This window comes from Myotis nattereri, assembly GCF_964212035.1.
Source record: "Myotis nattereri genome assembly, chromosome: 10".
Classification (NCBI taxonomy): Eukaryota; Metazoa; Chordata; class Mammalia; order Chiroptera; family Vespertilionidae; genus Myotis; species Myotis nattereri.
The window spans coordinates 1,630,381-1,652,748 of NC_138085.1; the positions used below are offsets into that span (position 1 = coordinate 1,630,381).

Genomic DNA, 22,368 nt, shown 5'->3' on the forward strand with positions numbered 1-22,368 from the left:
ACGTAGGACAGCTCTCCACATTAGCCACAGCGATGGTTTCTGGCATGTCAGGTTATCTAGGCAAGCCCCCAGTCATTAACACCCATCTAGATGTTGCAGAGAAGGCAATCTGTGGATATGATTAAAGTCCAGAACCAGCTACTCTAAGTAAAAGAGACGACTCTAGAGAATGTGCACGGGCCTGGTTTGACCAGGCGGAAGGCCTGAAGTGCAGAGCTGAGGTTGCCACTTGAGCACAGAAGCTACAGCGCATGCCCAGTGTAATCATGGAAGACTTTACTGTGGAGGAGGAAGGCAGAAGAGTCAGTATGGGAGTGACAAGCAGTTTCCCAGCTTTAGAACTTGATGAGCTATTTATAGATTTTGGACATGCCTAGCCAGTCCCCACAATAGACAAGCCAATTCCTTGTAACAAAGGTCTTAACATATATCTCCTAGTGGTTCTGCTTTTCTCCTCAGAAACACTGCCAGCTTGGACCAGAAGGGAGAGAGGGAAGACAAAATAAAGAAGGCTTTGAGATCCCCGAAACTCTACAGGCAAGAAACAGGCTGATCAAATTAATGAGCTCCAAACAGGCCACCTTGGATGTAAAAAGGAGTATGATTCAGAGGGTGGAGTTTAAAACCAGGAAAGTGGAACAAAGAATTACAGAAGATTGTTCTCAGGCTTTGAAACCAAATAGTTTTCCCAGGTGAACTGAGAAATATGCTTGGGCTGGATGACTCCTTTTGTCCTTCCATCTCTCCTCCCTTTTGAAAGTGAGTATCTACAGCTGCTGCCGATGACTTTCCTACCAGTGTGTTTTGGAAGCAGATAACTTATTTCTTGAGTGTCACAGGTTCAGAACTGGAGAGGAGCTTGGCCTCAGGAAGTGTTATACCCAGGGCCCCATCCATGCCTCATTTAGATGACTGAGATGATCATCTTTGGGACTTTTGAACTGATAAGATTTTTGAACTGATAGGTGAGATTTTTGGTCTTTGAGTTAAAATAATGTATTGAAACGTTTAGGATGTTGGGATAGAGCTAATGTATTTTGCATGTGGAACAGACATGAACCTTTGTGGCAGGCAGAATAATGGCCTCCAAAGATGTCAGTGTCCTAATGCCCAGAGCCTGTGAACATATTAATACATATGCAAAGATTAATTAAGAGCAGATGGACTTAGGGTTGCCAGTAAGTTGCCTTTAAGAGGGAATATCCTAAATTACCCACATGGCCCAATATAATCATAAAAGTCTTCAGTATGGAAGAGGAAGGCAGAAGAGTCAGTATTGGAGCGACACAGCATGAGAAAGACCTGCCCGGCCACCACTAGCTACGAAGAGGACGGGGTCCAGGGAGCCAACAAATGCCAGCAGCTTCTAGAAGCTGGACGAGGCAAGGAAATAGATTCTTCTCTAAAACCTCCAGAAAGTAACGCAGCCCTACCACATCTTGATTTTAGCCCATCGAGAGCCATTTTGAATTTCTGACTTCCAGAAATATAAACTTTGTGTTTTTTAAACCACTGAGTTTGTAGTGATTTCTCACAGCAGCAGTAGGGAGTTGGTGCAGCCACTCTTGGTGGAGCTGGGGAGGAAAGAGGCTCTGTCCGGGGACGTGCACACATGTTTCATCAAAGCCCTAGGTCACTCCCAGAGGCGGCAAGCAGAACGCATTTTACTAACTTACTAATTATGACAGAATTAACTTACACGGATGTGAAGCTCTTCATTGATGGATTCTTTTTTATTGGTTTTTTTAACATCCAGATATCTGACCAGAGGGCCAATTGTGATTCCCTAGAGCATAAGTAACAAAATAAAGGGGTTTGTTGTAGTGAAGATTGTCATAATAGAGAACAAGTCTATTAATGAAGCTACTAGAACTTCTAATTTTTATGTCTTTGTTTTTTTACTAGCTTCTATTGGCTAAATGCTTCACTCTTTAGTTATTATTTAATTCGTTTAAATTATGTAAAAAAATAGGCATTATGTCAATATTTTTAAAGCAGGAGTTTAGTTTCCTCCCTTAAAATAACCTCTTGATAGTTTGCTAAAAAGTAGCGGGAGCTAAAATAAAAATTTGTGCTATTGAGTAATAATTGGAATCTCATTTTTAGCAACACACTGAACAGATAATTCACCTGTTACTAAGGAATATTTTGATGAATATTTTACTGGTTAAAAACCAACATATTTTAGAGGTTGAAGGATACCACAAACATGATCTAGAAATATTTGGGAAATTAGTTTGGATATATTATCTAATTTCTAAAAATAATAAACAGAAGATATAGAGATAGAAAATCATGTCTGAGAATCAAATAAAGTGTACCTTTTTGGTATTATAGCAATTCAATGCATAATCCTGAAATAATCTACTTATTTCAAATAAGAATAAAATCTACCAACCTGAATAAACACAGTAAAATATATAACTACTAAAGTAGCCGTGACAAACATTTTCTTCCTAGGGAAAAGAGACAGAGGCAGCAGAAACGCCAGCGAAAAGCTGCCAGCTCCTCGAACGCCGCTGTAGAAAATGATGCACTGGTCCTTGATGGAGAAGGGGAAGGTCCGGAACCGGTTGCTCACATAGAAGAGAGCAAACACGCCTGGAGAGGGGAGACATGTGCAGAGCAGAGGGCCGTGAGTGACTGGAGGTACAACGCTAGAGAGCCGCGGCGTGTGCGGTGCCTTCAACGCTGGCACCCTCACTGCTTCTCCCTGTGACGCCCGTCCCAAACAGCAGCGCTGCCGGTCAGTAGCTTCCGAGAGCCCTCTGTGAGTGTGGGTAGGTAAAGTCATAACATTTTGACACTTTTTGTTATGAGACATGACATAGACTTTCTAATCTATACTCAGTTTTGCTCTGCCTTTCAAAACAAGATAAAGCCAGAGTATTGTCTGGGGAATAAAACATTTCTATCATCTCATGTTCTCCCTGAGTAACCAAAGAAGGTGTGTAATTTTCAGTGTAAGAGGAGCCTCCTTCTCTGTGACTGTGGTCTCTTCAGGGGAAGCAAATCTTTTGTGGTTGGTTTGGTTCTTCTTGAGATTCTATGCAAACAAAAGAGGATGTTGGCAAGAATTCAAGAGGAGGGCTTCTTGCTGTAAGCGGAGGGTGAAGGGCGGGAGAGCTTATTTAAAACAGAGGTACTTTCTACCACATTGATTTTCCATCTCAGCAGGTGGCCCACGTGACCTACTGCCATCAGTGCAGTGGCTCTTGGGGGGAGAGGCCCCTTCACTAACACTCCAGCCTCATGTGACTTCTAATCACCAGACTTCATGGCACCCAACCTTGATTACAGGCATATTGATAGTTCAAGGCAGTTACATTCACTGTGCTTCCCTTCCTGTTGTTTGTCCTGGCTCCCCATATACCGAAGAATCATGAGACCTCGGGCAAGGCTCTTAATTGTGTCATGTCCTCCTCAATGTCGCATCTGCTTAAGGAAGGTACTGATCGTATTTCCAGCAGAAGGGGGATGTAGGTTGAGTTAATTTCATAGCTGTAAGTAATGTACCTCCATGCGTGTAAACTAGTATAAGCTGCCATGAGCCAGGCTGGGGGGGGTGGGGAGGAGAAGAACGGGATCTGACCCTGGCTCTGCCCTCACTGGGATGTGGCCAAGTCAGAGGTCGGGGAGTCGGCTGGGTGGTCGCCAAGGTCAGAGGTCGGGGAGTCGGCTGGGTGGTCGCCAAGGTCAGAGGTGTTGAAGGAGCCCCAGTGCCAACACCCTATGGTTTCTGTTGCTGGCCGGGCCGGAGCTGGATCCTGCCACTTCCCTCCTGTTAGCTTTACTGGCGCTGCATTCCTACAGCGTTAACGCTGACAGGGCACTTGGAGACTTGTCCATACCCACAGTTTGTGGTTGAGGAGGAATATTTTGAGTAGTTAAATATCTGTCCAAAGTCGAATAGCAGGTTAGTAATAGTGCCAGGATTTTATGTGGATTATAAATTTCTATCAGTTTCCTTAAAGTTTTTCCTCCTAAGACACATATATTCAGAGTAAGTTTTATGACTATTTTAATATTCTTCATTCTTAATCTTTTCAAGATCCTAAAACCTATCCTAAATTAGTTTAATGCTTAATAAGTTCTCAGCCATTTCTCCTAACTTCTCTTTGAGTAATTGGCTTGACAATATTGATCAAAATCATTTTAAAATGCTTTAAATATTAGTCAAATCACTTTAAAATATAATTGCTTCTAGTCAAAAGTCAACACACACATTGTAGTTCAGTGCTTAATGTTCTTCTAGCTCCAGAAACATAAAGCAAAATCAATCAGCAGCCATTCGTCAAAACGTCTCACTTCCAGTCAGGCATGGTTTATAGAGGTGATGCAGTTGCATCATGTACAGAGCTGTCTTTATTACTTAATACCGAGCACTGCTTATCAGTGAGGATTCCTGGTCCTTGATTCCTGTACATCATACTCACCCCTCAACGGAAAGCATCTATGTTATTTAGGAAAACGTTTTTTTAGCAGTACTTGCCTCACATAGGTCACAATGTGTGACATCTCACTTTCCCTGTGACAAGTGTGAATGCCCTCAGCTCGCAGCTCGCAGCTCGCAGCTCATGTCTATATCTGACGCAGGTGCAAGGGGGCACAGCAGCAGCAGTGCGAGCAGGGGAAAGGCACTGCTGTATTTAAGGTGTGGATGTGAAATTCTCCCCTCAATTAAAAGAATACTGCTCCTTGCCCCAGGCAGAGCCTTATCAGCCCCTGAGGACTTTGAACTGAGTGAAGGAGTAAACAGAGCATTCGGGCCACAAGGTGCCCATGCTCCCCGAACCAGCAGAACCGGTTGGCATCACCTCACGCTATGCTATGCTCGGGCACTGCAGGGCAGGGGACGCTGAAAAGCCACAGGCGGGGCTGCCCTTACTGATGGCTCTCCAGACCAGGCAGAAGGCCAGCGTGAAGCCCACAAAGGCCCAGTTCCACTCGTGGTTCTTCCCCACGGTGGACACGCCCATGAAGATGAAGATCAGGGTCTCGCTGACACTGCTCAGCATCTTCATGAAGTACTTGATGGTCGTGTAGGACGTCTGGGACACGTTCTCTTCCACATACTTTTTCATGGTCACCGCGCAGGCCGTGATGCTGCAGGAGGAGCTGAGTCTCAGAGGGAAGCAGAGGCTTGCCCTCCCCGCACACCCACCTTATTGCCGATGCCACAGACACACAGATCCCGTATTTACCCCGAGAAAACATCGCCTCCTCTCTCTGGCTGCGGCCTGCCCACAGATTCTTTCTGCCTCTTCGCCCCCCGGGGGTTTGCGGGACTTGAATGTGGTGGTGAGGAGGGGGCCAGGGCCTTCCCTCAACACAATGGCAGGCAGTTCATGCCACACGGGGAGCCCAGCTCTTTCCATCTTGCCCGCCCTCCCAAGAGCTCTGCCAACCCCTCACTCTCTACTTCACTCTGCTTTCCAACCCAAGTAAACCCACGGCGGTTCCCTGGGAAGAGTCATTCAACACGGTCCCCAGTGCCTCCCCGAGCAGCATTTCTTACAATGATTTAATGAGAAATCGTTCATTTAAATGTTCCTGGTCTAGATCCACTTAGGAAGGGTGTGGGTGGAGAGAGCTTTGCCTTGTCTTAGTAGTAGTTCTGGTCATTTTTAAGGTGGGAAATAGGAGTTCCTAGCTTTTACACTATTATATTTAATTAAAGTAGTTATCTCTGTACAATAAAATTAACTATTCCTGCCCGAGCAGCTTCACATGAGAATAATGTCAGAGAGAAAACAACATGACCAGGTGTAAGGGCCAAGTTGAGAAGCCTCATTCCAAGATCTAACAAGAATAAATACTTGCAAAATGCTTTCCACTAAGAAAAAAGAGACCTGGATTTCTAGCCTTGTCCCATCTACCTGGTTTCACTCTACCCTGAAGGCCCTGGAGCTGCGATGTGGTTTGAAGGAAATGCAGAAGGCAGTCCCGCATGGCGTGCTTCCCCTTAACTTGAAGAGTGAATTTTTCAAAGAAAGAAAATGTACTGTCTCCCAGACTCTGTCGGCAGCAGCTTTTCCGATTATGTTTAAGTGGTCTTGTATTTGCTGTGCTCGCTCAGGCGGTCACGAGGGGAGAGCAAACACAAATGCTGGAGAGTGCTTGGCAAGGACCTGCGTCAGGTTTATGTGTCTGACAAACCCGAATCCTGCCATACCTCTGAGAATTGGCAGCAGCAGCCCAGCCTTCACCGGAGGCTGGGCCACAGGACGTGGGCCTAAATGCTCTTTTATTGCTACGAGAGTTGGTCCTAGTTTGTACTCACGCCAGGATGCCTGAGAGGTAGAGTGTCTCAGCAGACAAGTAAGACAAATAGCTGAACATGAAGACGATGAGCGGCTCAATTGCAGAGATATTCTGAGTGAAACGTGTGATAAACGCAGAAACGAATCCAAAAACAATGCCGAAAAAGACTCCCCCAACCCCCACAACAACGAATCGGGCACATCCAGCCAAAATGTCGACAGGCTCTATGCTTTCGAACTTGTGCATCTTTGTGAAGGTGATTAGTATGTTGTATAAGACCTGGGCAAACAGGGAACCAGGAAAGAAAAGAAACATGAGTTAGAGATGAGCATCGTTTCACACGCAGGTTCTTCACTTGGTGTCTAGTTAAATAAGTCACAACAAAAATGACACGACAATGAAGATCAACACAGCTGCTTAACTTTAAGTGTATTCCAGCTAATTTACATGCATTCAGTTTTTATGAATAAGTGTCATATTCACAGCTTTCAAGCACTGAGCCCCTGCTTTCTTGCTCGGCCCCCTGTCATTACAGTTTATCTCCTCTCAGCTCCGAATGCGCCCTCCAATTGGGCTCTACAACCGACAGGGAAACTCCTGTAAGCATTTCTTCTTTAACGTGAGCACCATGTGGCGCTCTCTCAGCGAAGGGACATGGAGGAGGAAGGGGCTTCCCCAACTTCGTCACGGCCTGGGAGGGGTCAGCGTGCGGGAAGGAGGACTTCGCGTGGATCCTGCCAGAGCCACAGGCCCTGAAAGTGGTCCCTCTGCAACTTCACATCGTTCTCCCGGTGATCCCTGGGGAAAGCCCAGCAGGCCGGTGTGCTCCCTCCCCTCCCGAGAGCAGGATCCCCTGCAGGTCTGTGCTCCACAGACGCTCTTGGCCCCTCCGGAGGGTGGTCTATCATCTGCCCAGCAAGCAACCCCACACCAGCTCCAGCCCGGCTAACCCGCAGCTTCTCGGGGCCCAGTGTCCCATCCACGCCTTGTCCAGAGAGACCAAAACCCCTTCTAACTCCTGTCCTTCTTTGCAGGCCATCTCTCAGCCCAAGGCTACCACAGGGAGTCCCTTATAGCTTATAGGTTTTCTTTAATGTGGTTAATGTATTTTTTTAAAATATTCATTGAATTTATTGGCATGACATTGGTTAATAAAATGATATGGGTTTCAGGTGTACAGCTCTACAATATGTTGTATATTGTGCTGTGTGCCCACCGTCCACAGTCAAGCCTCCTTCCGTCACCATTTATCCCCCTTTTCCCTCTTCTACCTCCCCTCACTTTTCCCCTCTGCTAACCACCGTGCTGCTGCCTGTGTCTCTGAGATGTTTTTTTCCTTAATCCTTTCACCTTTTTCACCAGCTCCCTACCCCCTCCCTTCTACAGGTGTCAGCTGCTGTCTGTCTCTATGAGTCTGTTTCTATTTTGCTTGTTAGTTTATTTTGTTCATTAGTGTTCACATAGGCTGTTTAGCCTACTTGTGGTTTCTCTTTCCTGATTGGACCCCACTGGCTACACTTTCTCACTGACTCCCACCCCTCAAAAAAATCCCTAGCCTATGTGGTGCCTACTCCCAAGGCTTCTCCATTTCTCTACTTTAGTTCACATTTCTGTGAAGTTGCGGCGATCTGCTGGTTGCGGTCATGCCACTGGCGAGTCCAGAACTGGCATTGAACCTCTGCGGAGAGGCCGCTCTGAGGCAGGGAGAAGTGCAGCAGGGGCTCTGAGAGGGAAGGCCAGGTCCAGAGGCCTGGGCTCAGAGCTCACCCTGCAGCCTTTGCTTCTTATTCCACAGCAAAGAAAACAATCGATGGGGCAGAGGCTAAGCCTCCAGGAAATGGGTCAATGATCTGTTTATGTATCAACCATATATTTCAAACTGGTATAATGCTGGTCTGCTTTATTTAAAAAAAATGAAGCTACGTTTTAAGAAAAAGAAATTGTGACAAATCCAAAAGACACTTAGTGGTTGTATCCCAACTCTGTGAGTTTGTTTAGTCCAATTCCACTTTTTGCCTGACCTCAGAGCAACCCACACACGGGTCTGGAAGCCCTGGGTGCTGTGCTCTCATTCCAGTGAGCTAAGCCACACGGAGGAGCCAGACTCTTCCACAGACCTGCAAGGCGGGTCTGAACGCACCCAGGTGGGGCCTGGGAATTTATTTGACTCTCAAACTCAGAGAAAACTCAGGGAATTCAATCGAGACTCAAAGATTTGCATGTTGTTGCCACACACAAACTCCTTTGCATAGCTCTCCAGGTTAGAAGCAGCCACCCAGTCTGCTCCAAGGGCCTGGGAAAGCCATTCAGGTCAGCCTGTCCCTGGATGCCAAGGTGCCTGCCTGGAAGATGCCACAGAAGTTTAGGTAGTGAAAGTAGTGCATCCAACACAGAGACCACATTTATAGACACAATATGTATTGACTACGTGCAAACCAATTCTCACCTTTCAGATCACCAGACTCTGGATGTCATAGTTGTAAACATTTTCTTTGGACTCATTTTGACTCACAGTAATGTGCATATATTTTCACACAGTGAAATAGCCAAGGCTAAATCTCAAACAAGTCCACAGCATGAATGGAACCCAGATTATTGACCCTCTTCACTTGGTGTGGGGTGTGATATGGTGATGTAATCCTATATAATAAAGAGGTAATATGAAAATTGACCATCATGCCCTCACAAAGATGGCTGTCTATGACCAGGCTGGCAGGGGGGTTAGTGAGGGACAACCAAACGACTGAGCAACAGGCTGTGTGGGGCGACCAGGCCAGCAGGGGAGTTAGTGAGGGACGACCAAACGACTGAACAGCAGGCTGGGGTGACCAAGCCAGTGTGTGTGGGTGGGGGGGGATGGCAGTAGGGGATGATCAGGCTGGCACGCAGAGGCAGCGAGGGGTGATCAGGCCAGCAAGGGGGGGGGGCAGTTAGAGGTGACCAGGCAGGCAGACAGGTGAGCAATTAGGAGCTAGCGGTCCAGGATTGTGAGAGGGATGTCTGACTGCCAGTTTAGGGCCGGTCCCCAGGATTGGAGAGGATGCAGGCTGGGCTGAGACCATCCTCCACCCCCCATGCATGAATTTCATGTACCGGGCCTCTAGTAAGATATATACACTTAGTGGCCAGATTATTATGACCACCTGATGTTTGTAGGCAAATTAGCTACACACTGCATCCTATGGGATATGGAAGCTGAAGGCCTGTTCGAACACTTTTGCTGTCTGCAGTTACCAAGATAAAATGTCTCCAATTCACACAGGAACAAAAGGATTGGACAGTCAAGCATTGGAAAAAAGTCATGTGGTCCGATGAATCATGTTTCTAGTTGCATCATGCAGATGGCAGAGTGAGAATTTGGCAGTAACAGCATGAAAGCATGCATCCCGCATACATGCGTACAACCCTTCAAGCTGGTGGGGGCAGTGTTATGGTTTGGGGCATGTTTTCCTGTCATGATTTGGGCCCTTTAATTCGTGTGGAACAATGTCTGAATAGTATGACATACCTAAGTATTGTTGCTGATCAAGTTCATCCTGTCATGTGGATGGCGTATCCCAATGGAGATGGCTTCTTCCAACAAGACAATGCGCCATGCCACGGTGCTCGTATTGTGCAGGAGTGGTTTCAAGAACATGAGGGAGACTTTACCTTGCTTAGGTGGCCCCCACAATCACCAGATCTCAATCCAATTGAGCATTTGTGGGATGAAGTTAAAAGAGCCATCAGGTAGCTGGTTCCACAACCATCAAATCTCACAGAACTGGACAGTGCTATTCATCGGGCATGGTGTCAGATTCCTCACATCACCTTTCAACATCTCGTGGAGTCAATGCCAAGAAGAATCACCGCAGTACTGAAGGCAAAAGGTGGCCCAACGAAGTACTGATGGGTGGTCATAATAATCTGGCCACTCAGTATATGTGTATATGTATATATGTGTGTGTGTGTGTAGATATATGTCTATAACACATAAAGGATGTAGCAAAAGTAGGTACAACTGTAAGCCTCTTTTGCCGTATCCTATATATATGTTTTGTCTTTGTCTCCTGATACAGACACAAAAGCAGTTTACTTCCTATTACTGGTTTGTTTTTATATAAAGGATTCAACTCAGAAACAGCCTGAGGTGTCAGGCAAAGGGTGGGGAAGGGCACAGAGCTTCCCTCCCTCCCCTGCCACACTAAAAGCCAACCTTGGAATTTGTTCTTTAAAAACAAAATTCCCATCTAATGATATGTTTTCCATTGATTTTAGAGAGAGGAAAAGAGAGAGAGAAAACATTGATTAGTTGCCTCCTGTATGAGACTCAACCAGGGATCCAACCCAAAACCTGTGTATGAGCCCCAACTGGGAATGGGATCCCCACCCTTCAGTATAGTGACAACACTCTGACCAAGTAGCACCGGCCAGACACAGCTGTGATTTCCTGAGTGACAGGTGGGAGGACCTGTTGCTATCCATAAGGAGCTCTTTTCAATCTTACCTAAGCTTATGCTAATGAAGTGACAGGGACCCAAGATAGCTTCAGGATGGGGGCTGGTTGCTAGAGTACCCAGTTACGTGATTTAGAAGGATGTGAATTTTGATACTTCCCCTGCCCTCTACCCCTTACCTCCAGGTAAAAGATAAGCTGAAGATTAGATCAATAACCAATAGCCAATGATTTAATCAATTATGCCTATGTAATAACACTTCAGCAAAAACCCTGAAAGAGGGGGTTCAGAAAACTTACAGGGTGCTGCTGGGAGGGCCCTGTGACAGGAGCGGGCATGGGAGCTCTGCACCCTCCCCATCCTTCGTCCTGTGCACCCCAGGCTATTACTGAGTCGAATCTTTTATTTAAAAAAAAAACACCAAAACAGTAATAGGAAGTAAACTGCTTTTTTGAGTCCTGTTAGCTGTTCTAGCAAATTATCAAACCTGAGGAGGGGGCTGTGGGAACCCCCATTTTATAGCCAGTCTGTTAGAATCATGGGTGGCCCAGACTTACGGTTGGTGTCTGACATGGAGGCAGCGTGTGCACCTGAGAATTTAGCGCAGGATGCCTGTCTAACACCAGGCAGTGACTGTCAGGATTGACTTGAATCTGAGGGCACCACGTTGGTGTCTGGAGAATTGGAGGTTGGCTGATATGGGGGAAAACACCCACACATTTGGTGTCAGAAATGGTGTTGTGAACAACAAACAGTTCAGAGGAGGTGTCTCAGGAAATGGTCCTTTTGTGTTAGAGAGAGGAAGAGAGAGAGAGAGACATTGTTTTTCTATTTCTATAAAACCTGCAGCTAACCTTAGAGTAGGCAAAAGACTCTACTCCCAGCACTCGGTGGGGAAAGTGCCCCCTCAGCTTCCCCGTAACACCCAGGCCCTGGGCATTTCCTGGCTTGGAGCGCGGGAGCACCGTTTGTTGTGATGGTCTCTTGTCCTCAGTCCCGAGATGTCTTCATAGCCACAGAGATGAAATGCGTATCTTGGTATTTATAACAAGCCCCTTTCCACCACACAGGTTTATGTTAATAATGTAACTCTGTGAAAGCACCTAAGAATGAGGCCTGGTTTCCAGGGGAAGCAACCAGAAATAGAGAGTTGAACATTTCAGCTCCACCCCTAGTTTCCTATGAGGGAAGAAGGGCTAGAAGTGGATTCAATCACCAATGGCCAATGGTTTAATCAATGAAGCCCATGCAATGAAATCTTCATAAAAACTCAACATGACTAAGCTGAAAAGGCTTCCAGGTGGGTGAACATGCGGAAATTGGGGTGGGGGTGGTGGCATGTTCGGAGAGGACATGGTGCTTCGTGTCCTTTCCCCATACCTTCTCCATGCCTTTCATCCGTCTCTTCCTGAGTAATATCTTTTTATAATAAACTGGTGATCTAGTAGGTAAAATGTTTCTCTGAGTTATGTGACCTGCTCTAGCCTATCACTCAGACCAAGCCGGAGGCTGTTGGAACTACAACCGCAGCAGTTGGATCAAAAGCACAGGACACAACTGGACATGCAGTTGGCATCTAAAGTGGGTGGTGAGTGCAGGCTTGTGGGACTGAGCCCTTAAACTGCAGGATCGTATGCTATTTCCTGGTGGAAGTGGCAGCATTGAGCCTATTGTAGAACACCTGCTGGCATCTGAGCATTGCACCTCCCCACCTTTCAAATGAATGGACCACCAAAATCCTTGCTCCTCTTCTATCTTTGAAAGGTTTTATGAAAAAGAACTATTTTTCTTAAGATACAGTATCTTAGCTTTTATAATTTACTAGAGGCCCTGTGCACAAAATTTGTGCACTCGGTGGGGGTGGGGGTGGGGGGTCCCTCAGCCCAGCCTGCACCCTCTCACAGTCTGGGAGCCCTTGGGGGATGTCCACCTGATGGCTTAGGCCAGGGGTCCTCAAACTATGGCCCGCGGGCCACATGCAAATACAAATATTGTATTTGTTCCCGTTTTGTTTTTTTTACTTCAAAATAAGATATGTGCAGTGTGCATAGGAATTTGTTCATAGTTTTTTTTTAAACTATAGTTCAGCCCTCCAACGGTCTGAGGGACAGTGAACTGGCCCCCTGTTTAAAAAGTTTGAGGACCCCTGGCTTAGGCCCTTAATGCTGCTGCAGAGGCGGGAGAGGCTCCCACCACCGCCGCTGAGCTCACCATCTGTGAGCCCAGCTTCTGGCTGAGCGGTGCTCCACCTGTGGGAGCGCACTGACCACCAGAGGGCAGCTCCTGCGTTGAGTGTCTGCCCCCTGGTGGTCAGTGCACATCCTAGCAACCAGCCATTCTGCCGTCAGTTGAAACCGGCTCTCCAACATCCCCCAGGGGTCCTGGATTGTGAGAGCGTGCAGGCCTGGCCGAGGGACCCCACTGGTGCATGATCAAGGCCAGGGAGGGATGTGGGAGGTTGGCCAGCTGGGGAGAGACTGCCAGAGGGTTCCAGGATGTGTCCAGCCCATTTCACTCAGTCCTGATTCGCTGGACACCAGCAGCAAGCTAACCTACCAGTCGGAGCACTGTGGTAGTCAGTGCACGTCATAGTGAGCAGTTAAGCAGCCTTAGCATATCATTAGCATATTACACTTTGATTGGTGGAACAGCCCATGGATAACCTGACACCTAGCAGATAAGGCTCTTATTATATAGGATTAAATTATATTATTATCATTTATTGTTATCTTTACAATTGCTTTCCTATTCGTTAGGAATTACTCTGCTGCAGTTTTCTAATTTCTTCAGGCAGGGCCTTCTGTCACTGATTTTGAGTCTTTCAGCTTCTTACTAAGCATTTAAAGCCATACATTTCCCTCGAAGCCAGCGGTTCTCAGCCTGTGGGTCGCGGCCCCTTGGGCGATCAAACGACCCTTTCACAGGGGTCGCCTAAGACCATCCTGCATATCAGATATTTACATTACTATTCATAACAGTAGCAGCATTACAGTTATGAAGTAGCAACGAAAATAATGTTATGGTTGGGTCACCACATGAGGAACTGTATTTAAAGGGCCAGAAGGTTGAGAACCACTGCAAGCACATCTTTAATTGCATCCCACAAATTCTGTCGTGTTGAATTTTCATTATCATTTGTTCAAAATATTTTCTAATTTCTTTTGTAAATTCTTGTTTGAATCATTAATTATTTAGCAGTGTGCTGTTTTGTTTCCAAACATTGGGGTTTTCTTAGATATCTTAATGTAATTCATTTTAATTTAATTTTGTGGTAAAGCAATTCCTATTCCTGAGTTCCTGAGGAGTGAATTGTGTGTCCCCAAAAATTTATGTGTTGAAGTCTTAGCCTACAGCATGGCAGAATGTGGCTGGATTTGAATGTAGGTATGTAAAGAGGTAATTAAGTTAGAATTAGATCATAATGGGATCCTATTCCCATAGGACAGTCAGTGACAGAGGATGACGTCTGGGAGACTCGCATGAAATACACACACCAGCCTTGCAGGAAAGTCCCAGGAAGGACACTCACTCCATTGTAACAAGATGGAGAGCGTGAACATACCTGAGGGGGACGGCGGGACAGGGGCTCAGAGACGCAGCGCCCTCCGAGGAGGCCCTCCTCCCACACAGGCCTCTCCAGGTGAGCCAGCACCTCAGGGCCTGCTGCACACACAGACCCCAAGTTCCCTCCCTGAGAGCCTGAGCCCGGTCCGGGTGGGCGGGCCTCCGAGGAGTCCTGCCAGGGCCCAGGGCTGCACTCACCAAGGCACATCTGCGGGCAACTGGAACCTGGCTCCCTGGCGACTTTCCGACACCTGGGCTCTCAGGGACCTGCCCAGCGGGAAAGTGGGTGCCGGCTGGCGACTCTGGTACTCTGTGCTTCGGCTAAAGATCATTCTTATGAATAAATAAATTCTCTTCCCACTTCATGGGCGGGCCTCCTTCCTTGAGGAATCCACCCGCAAAGCTTGGGCTACTTTTCTTTCTTTTTTTTTTTTTAAATATATTTTATTGATTTTTTACAGAGAAGAAGGGAAAGAGATGCAGAGTTAGAAACATCAATGAGAGAGAAACATCGATCAGCTGCCTCCTGCACATCTCCCACTGGGGATGTGCCCGCAACCCAGGTACATGCCCTTGACTGGAATCGAACCCGGGACCCTTCAGTCTGCAGGCCGACGCTCTATCAACTGAGCCAAACCGGTTTCGGCTGGGCTACTTTTCAAGAGCTTCGTTCCCTCCGCACTTTCTAGTTTTAAGGAAGTCGTCATGATAAAATGCCATGTGACGGACGAGTGAATAAGTAGGTATAGAGGGAAAAACAGAAAACATATGGCTGCCTGTCTTTTGGCTAGGCACAATGCTAAGCAAGGTAGGAACCCCGAGGCAATGAAAGAATGCTTTAGTTAGATTTGACCTTATAAAAATTTAAACCTTGCATAGAATAATAGATACCATAATTTAAAAAAATAACAGAATGGGAGAAAATGCTTGATTTGTATGCAATATTGAGGAGTTTAAAATGTAAATAATTTAAAGAGTTCTTACAAATCAATCTATATATCTACACTAATAAAAGAGAAACATGGTAATTGGCGTACGACCGCTACCCTTTTCATTAGCTAATCAGTGAGATATGCAAATTAACTGTCAGCCAAGATGGTGGCCGGCAGCCAGGCAGCTTGAAACTAACATGAAGCTTGCTTGCCTCAGTGACGGAGGACTCCAATGTTCCCCGCCTGCGGCTGCAGGCCTCTGAGCGGGCAGTTTAAGAAACATTGTAACAAATACCGCCAGACTTCAGCCAGCAGATTCGCAACATTGTAAACAAAGGCCAGAAACCTACTTTCAGCCGCGGAGGCAGGCCTAAGAGCTGGAGCCAAGCCTCAAGGTAAAGCTTGCCCAGAATAAAAAAGAAAAAAAGGAGAGGTTGGGAACTTCAGTCCCAGCCTGAAAACAGCCCTCAGCCCCTCACCCAGACTGGCCAGGCACCCCAGTGGGGACCCCCACACTGAAGGGTGTGTGACCAGCTGCAAACAGCCATCATCCCCTCACCCAGGCTGGCCAGGCACCCCAGTGGGGACCCCCACCCTGATCCAGGACACCCTTCAGGGCAAACCAGCTGGCCATGCACCAGGCCTCTACCCTATAGAGTAAAAGGGTAATATGCCTCCCGGCACCGGGATCAGTGTGACAGGGGGCAGCGCCCAAACCCCCTGATTGCCCTGCGGCTCTGTGTGTGACAGGGGGCGGGTCCCCAACCCCCTGAGCAGCCCTGCTCTGTGCCTGATAGGGGGGAGCTCCCCAACCCCCCCTCCACAGACCCTGCTCTATGTGTGATGGGGTAGAGCCATAACCTCCCCATCGGCCCTGCCCTGAGTGTGAGAGTGGCAGCGCCCCAACCCCCTGATGGGTCCTGCTCTGTGCATGACAGGGGGCAGCGCCCCCAACCCCCGGATTGGCCCTGCTCTGTGCGTGACAGGGGGTGGTGCCGCAACCTCCCCATCGACCCTGCCTTGAGTGTGACAGGGGACGGTGCCCCAACCCCCCAATTGGCCCTACCCTGAGCGTGACTGAGGGTGGCATCACAACCTCCCAATCTGCCCTGCTCTGTGCATGGCAGGGGGTGGCGCCCCAACTCCCCAATCAGCCCTGCTCTGAGCCCGACCAGGGATTGTGCCTGCCCTCTGCCACCCGGGAGCAGGCCTAAGCCAGCAGGTCGTTATCTCCCGAGGGGTCCCAGACTGCGAGAGGGCACAGGCCGGGCCCCCTCCCCCCTGAGTGCACAAATTTTTGTGCACCGGGCCTCTAGTATCTACACTAATAAAAGAGAAAAATGGTAATTGGCATACGGCGATACCTTTTTCATTGGCTAATCAGGGCTATATGCAAATTAACTGCCAACTAAGATTGGCAGTTAACTGCCAACAAGATGGCGGCTAATTTGCATATGTAGGCACAATACAAGGAAGCGAAAGGGAAAGCAGGAAGAAGCCCCCTGCCACTGACAGTGATCTGAAACCCAGGGGGGAGCTAAGAGCTGGGGGGCAGGGCAAAGGAGGCCCTGGGGCCGCCTTTGCCCTGCCCCCAAGCCATGATCGGAGAATCAGGCACCTTTGCCGCCCTGGCCAGTGATAGCAGGAAGTAGGGGTGGAGCCAGTGATGGGAGCTGGGCACGGTCGAAGCTGGCAGTCCCAGGAGCTAGGGGTCCCTTGCCTGGGCCCAAAGCGAAGCCCACGATTGCGGCGCCCCCCGCTGCCACTGCAGGTCCCTGCTGCCCGGGCCGGACGCCTAGGCCAGAGGCATTAGGCCTGGGCAGGGGCAGAGCCTGCAACCGCGGGGAGCTGGGGGTCCCCTGCCCAGGCCTGACACCTCTGCCGGAGGCCTCAGGCCTGGTCAAGGGGCCGATCCGGTGATTGGTGATCGGAGGGTGATGAGGGTCAACTCCTCTGGCCGAGGCATCAGGCCTGGGCGGGGGGCGGAGCCGGGGATTGGGGGGATATGATGGTCCCCTTGCCCAGGCCTGAAGCCTGGGTCAGAGGCGTCAGGCTTGGGCGGGGGGTGGAGCAAGCGATCAGAGGGAGATGGGGGTCCCCTGCCCAGGCATGATTCCTGGGCCAGAGGCCTCAGGCCTGGGCGGGGGCCAGAGCCAGTGATCGGGGGGAGATGGGGGTCCCCTGTCCAAGCCTGACACCTCTGGCAGAGGCGTCAGGTCTGGACAAGGGCCGATCAGGCGATTGGAGGGTGATGGGGGTCAACGCCTGAGGGCTCCCAGTATGTGAGAGGGGGCAGGCTGGGCTGAGGGACACTCTCCCCCGCCCCCCCCCCCCCACACCCAGTGCACGAATTTCGTGCACTGGGCCCCTAGTATATATATAAAGAGCCAAGAGCCGTCACATCTGAAACAACCAAACGAACGACTGAACAGGCTAAGTGGGGAAACCAGGCCATCAGGGAGGTTAGTGAGGGACGACCAAACGACTGAACAGCAGGCTGCATGGGGCGACCAGGCTAGCAGGGATGGGGGCAGTGAGGGGTGACCAAACCACCGAACAGCAGGCTGCGTGGGGCAACCAGGCCAGCAGGGGGGGGGGGGGCAGTTGGCAGCAACCAGGCCGGCAGGGAGACCAGTGAGGGGTGACCATGCTGGTGGGGGGGCAGTTGGGGGTGACCAGGCAGGCAGGCAGGTGAGCAGTTAAAAGCCAGCCGTCCTGGATTGTGAGGGGGATGTCCGATTGCTGGCAGTTGGACATCCCCTGGGGGGTCCCGGATTGGAGAGGGTGCAGGCTGGGCTGAGGGGACCACACCCCCCATGCATTAATTTCGAGCACCAGGCCTCTAGTTAAATATAAAAACAATACGTGGTCCCCAAGAAAAATAGACAACACTCAATATTTGTGACATACTTATAAAAATTATCTGTAGTTTCTATGAAATTCAAATTTAATTGGGTGTCCTGTATTGTTTTAAATGTGGCAACCCCCAAAGAGTAAAGCTTCCAATTTGCAGCATGAGAAACATTAATGACCCACAGCCACTGGGAAGGTGCTGCCACGCCCGCAGGCGCATGCTGGCAGGGGCACCTCTGCCCATAGGCTGGGACGCATGAAGAAAACATGCCCTTGTTGATGCGACACCAGGAGACACGCTCATTGCACTGCCTGCAGGCATGTAAGCCCACAGAGACTTCCTGAGAAGCACTTGCAGCCATGGGGTAAGAGCTAACATTAACGTCCAATATTGCATTCTGCCTTGACAGGTGCTAAAACAGGGAGGGCCTCAAGTGGGTAACCGCAGGCCCTCCCCACTCTGACCCTGTGGATGAGGTTCCCCAGCAATAACCTTCCTATCCAGGGGGCCAGGCACAGCTCCTGTGTCTCCCTGAGTAGTGGGTGCCAGCCCCTGCCAGCTGGTGGACTTCTTCAAACAACCAACCTCATCGTCCATGGAAGCCAGGAGGCTCCCTCCTCTCAGCACTACTCAGCCTGCCTCTCACACCCCACTGTGGCCCTGCCTGTGTGCCCGTGGCCCTGCGTGTGTGCCTGTGACCATGTGTGTGTGCCTGTAGCCCTGTGTGTGTGCCTGTGGCCCTGTGTGTGTGCCTGTGACCATGTGTGTGTGCCTGTAGCCCTGTGTGTGTGCCTGTGGCCCTGCCTGTGTGCCCGTGGCCCTGCGTGTGTGCCTGTGACCATGTGTGTGTGCCTGTGACCATGTGTGTGTGCCTGTGGCCCTGTGTGTGTGCCTGTGGCCCTGCATGTGTGCCTGAGACCATGTGTGTGTACCTGTGGCCCTGTGTGTGTGCCTGTGGCCCTGCGTGTGTGCCCGTGGCCCTGCGTGTGTGCCTGTGACCATGTGTGTGTGCCTGTGACCATGTGTGTGTGCCTGTGACCATGTGTGTGTGCCTGTGACCATGAGTGTGTGCCTGTGGCCCTGTGTGTGTGCCTGTGGCCCTGCATGTGTGCCTGAGACCATGTGTGTGTACCTGTGACCATGTGTGTGTGCCTGTGACCATGTGTGTGTGCCTGTGACCATGAGTGTGTTCCTGTAGCCCTGCCTATGTGCCTGTGGCCCTGTGTGTGTGCCTGTGGCCCTGCGTGTGTGCCTGTGGCCCTGCGTGTGTGCCTATGACCATGCATGTGTGCCTGTGACCATGCATGTGTGCCTGTGACCATGTCTGTGTGCCCGTGGCCCTGCATGTGCCCGTGGCCCTGCGTGTGTGCTCACCCTCCTCCAGGGCTTTATTGAGCTCATCTGGCCAGGATTACCTGCCACTCCCTGACAGGAGTGGGGTCCCTCCCTCTTCAATCAGATAAAGAGGTGGTGATTAAAACAGCAGCATCTTTTAAAATTTTTAATGCACCTACTTTTTAACCCAGAAATGTCACTTCCTAGAACATGTGAAAGCAAAAATATAACATAATCTTACCCAATGCATGTAAGATAACATGTATCTACATGTGTATTGGGTTGTCTCATCAAGGGTGAGACGAGGGCAGTGGAGGCTTGGTGCCTTTTGCTGTATAATTTGTATGGTTTGACTTTTCACACTGAAAATGGATTCTAGTTTTACTTATGTGATGTGCTATAACTTTTAAAATAAGAAAAGTGTATCAAAGTATACACCAACATCTCAGACTAACAACTGGTGAAAGTTTTCAGTAATGTAATGAGACTGAGCAATGGGAGGGCTAGTCCGGAATATTCTAGCACCCGTAGCCACAGCCATCTCTGGGCCTCGATGCCTGAGCTAGCCTTCAGTCTTTCTCGGCTCCTCTCGAAGGGCTCCTAAGCAAAGCCCTGCTTTCACATTTTCCAAGTGTCATGCAGTCCAGACTGACAATAAGGAACACGTATTCACAGCCCCTGTCACCTCTCTCATCACCGTCACATCTCATGCAGCGTGACAAGGACTCAGCACACAGAGCCTACTGTGAGCCTGTGGTGAGCAATCCCAGAAGAGCCTGTAGCAAGTTTCTGTTTGCAAAGTGATACACTGAGTTTAACTACAGAATGATTTGTTCTCTCTCCTTTTCTGCTCTTTAAAGAAGCTAGTTGGGCCCAACCTGTATGAACCAGGAGGTCATGGTTTGATTTCTGGTCAAGGGCACATGCCTGGGCTGCAGGCTAGATCCCCAGTGGGGGGCATGCAGGAGGCAGCCAATCAATGATTCTCTTTCATCATTGATGTTTCTATCTCTCCCTTTTCCTTCCTCTCTGAAATCAATAAAAAAATATTAAAAAATAAAAAAGAAGCTAGTTGGGAAGTGAATGGCAAGCAGTGTTAGTGAGAAGTTATCATAAGGAATGTCACCTAAACTTGTGCCACCTGCATTGACCAAAGCCCATCTCTGTCCTGCCCTGGCTCAGGCCTGCTCAGCCCTCTCCATTAGCCCTGGACACAGTCTCCTGTCGCCTGCCCACCAGAGCCCCTGCTCCGGGGGCGTGCCCCGGCCATCTCACCACACTGATGCCGTCATTGAGGAGGGCCTCCCCGAAGATCATCATGTAGAGCGGCTCGTTCACGCGCGCCTCCTCGAACACAGCCAGCACGGCCACCGGGTCCACGGCGGAGATCAGGCTGCCGAACAGCAGGTTCTGAAGCAGGTTGACGTCGCTGAGGCCAAAGGCCTTGATCTGGCAGATGAGGTAGAGGGAGAGGCCGATGCCCATGGCGTTGACCAGGGCCCCCAGGCCTGCCCACCACAGGATGGAGCCAATGTTCTCAAAGAAGGGCCGAGTGGGCATGAAGTAGCCGCTCTCCAGGACAATGGGAGGGAGGAGGTACAGGAAGTAGATGTTGGAGTCCATGACCGGAGGCGATTTGTGGTCGGTGCCAAAAATGATGGCCCCCACCAGAGCCCCCACAATGATGAGCAGGCAGCTTTCCGGCATGAGGCCTGGCAGCCGGTGGTGGAGGTGGAAGCCTGGGGAAGAGCAGAGGCCACAGTTAGCTGTTTGCTGCCGAGACACGCACAAGGGCTCTGAAGCCACGCAGAGGGCTCCGGGGCCAGCTGGCTGCGCTCTCAGTGCGGCAGGGCCTGGGCGCGGCGGGGCTGACACAGGACCACGTGCTTCACGTGCCAGCCCAGCACGGGCTGCGAAATCAGTGTTCTAGGCAGCAGTCCCCCCTTCCTCCTTCCGGCTCCCCCGTTTTACAGGACTGAGCACTGGAGAGAAGAGGAGAGAGTGGGCGGACCTGTCTGTGCTCACGCAAAACTGCCTTTAAGGCTCCTGCAGAGTCTTTTCTGTCGCCCGAACCTCAGCTTGTTCCACGCTGACCTCATCTCACTTCCCTCTCCACCGAACAAAGAAACAAAACTTAAAGTTCTTCATCCCCTTATGTAATCCATGACATTGCCATTCCGTCAGTCACTTAAGGGGAAGTCAGGTCGCATTCTCATGACCCCCCATTACTTTTGCCCCTTTATTTAATCAGATGCCTATTTCATCAGTAACGTCTCTCTTTAGCTGCCCCTGCAGCCCATCCCCTTCTCTCCAACCCCACAGCCACCGCCTTTGCTCAGGACTGCCCCTTTCTTCTCTAATTACTGCCCTGTCCTCCTGACCTTCTTTCTCACCCTCAAACCGCCAGCTCACCCCCTCCTGCTGCCAGAGGACTTCCTTACACCACGTGTATATATATGATGGCCCCATTCCCCACCTGGGACTGTGAAGGTACACACACATCTCATGGATTTGAAACTGAGGGTTTTTGTTAAGCATCCCTGCTAACCACCCACGGGGAAGTACTGGGGGGTGGAGGACCAAACATATTTTCTACAATTCCAACTGTTGACAACATTGTAGAAATAAGATATTAACAAAGAAGAAGAAAAAAAAACAGAAAATGTGTAAGTATACAACTAAGTGCACATTGAGTGCCAGCAGACAGGATGGGCAGCCAGAGTGCAGCGCGTCACCCTGGGGCTGTCTCCGAATCAGCACCCCACAGCCAGCCACACACCTTCACACCCTGTGGCCCCTCTCATCTCCCTACCCTGTTGTTGCTTCCTGGATTGTCTTTCATTCAAATTTTTCTGGTCCTGCTCAATCTTTGAGGTTAAGCTTTTCCTGATCTCTTCCAAAAAGAGATAATATGTCTTCCCCCGAATGATTATAAAATGTCATATGTCCCGGTCTGACAACAATGACCCCTTTCTACTGTGTC

The 22,368-nt window shown here is 49.6% G+C and overlaps 1 protein-coding gene across 1 annotated transcript in view; it reads right to left on the bottom strand.

Annotated features, from left to right (window-relative positions):
* The window catches only part of SLC9A4 (solute carrier family 9 member A4), a gene marked incomplete at both ends in the record, with an annotated part of 72,596 nt that overhangs the window by 46,214 nt on the left and 4,014 nt on the right, over window positions 1–22,368 (bottom strand). The window contains 5 exons of the mRNA XM_081101212.1: window positions 1,700–1,786; window positions 2,399–2,601; window positions 4,889–5,106; window positions 6,284–6,543; window positions 20,661–21,124. Of these exons, the coding sequence (XP_080957338.1) occupies window positions 1,700–1,786; window positions 2,399–2,601; window positions 4,889–5,106; window positions 6,284–6,543; window positions 20,661–21,124 (1,232 nt within the window). The remainder of the gene's footprint in view (window positions 1–1,699; window positions 1,787–2,398; window positions 2,602–4,888; window positions 5,107–6,283; window positions 6,544–20,660; window positions 21,125–22,368) is intronic.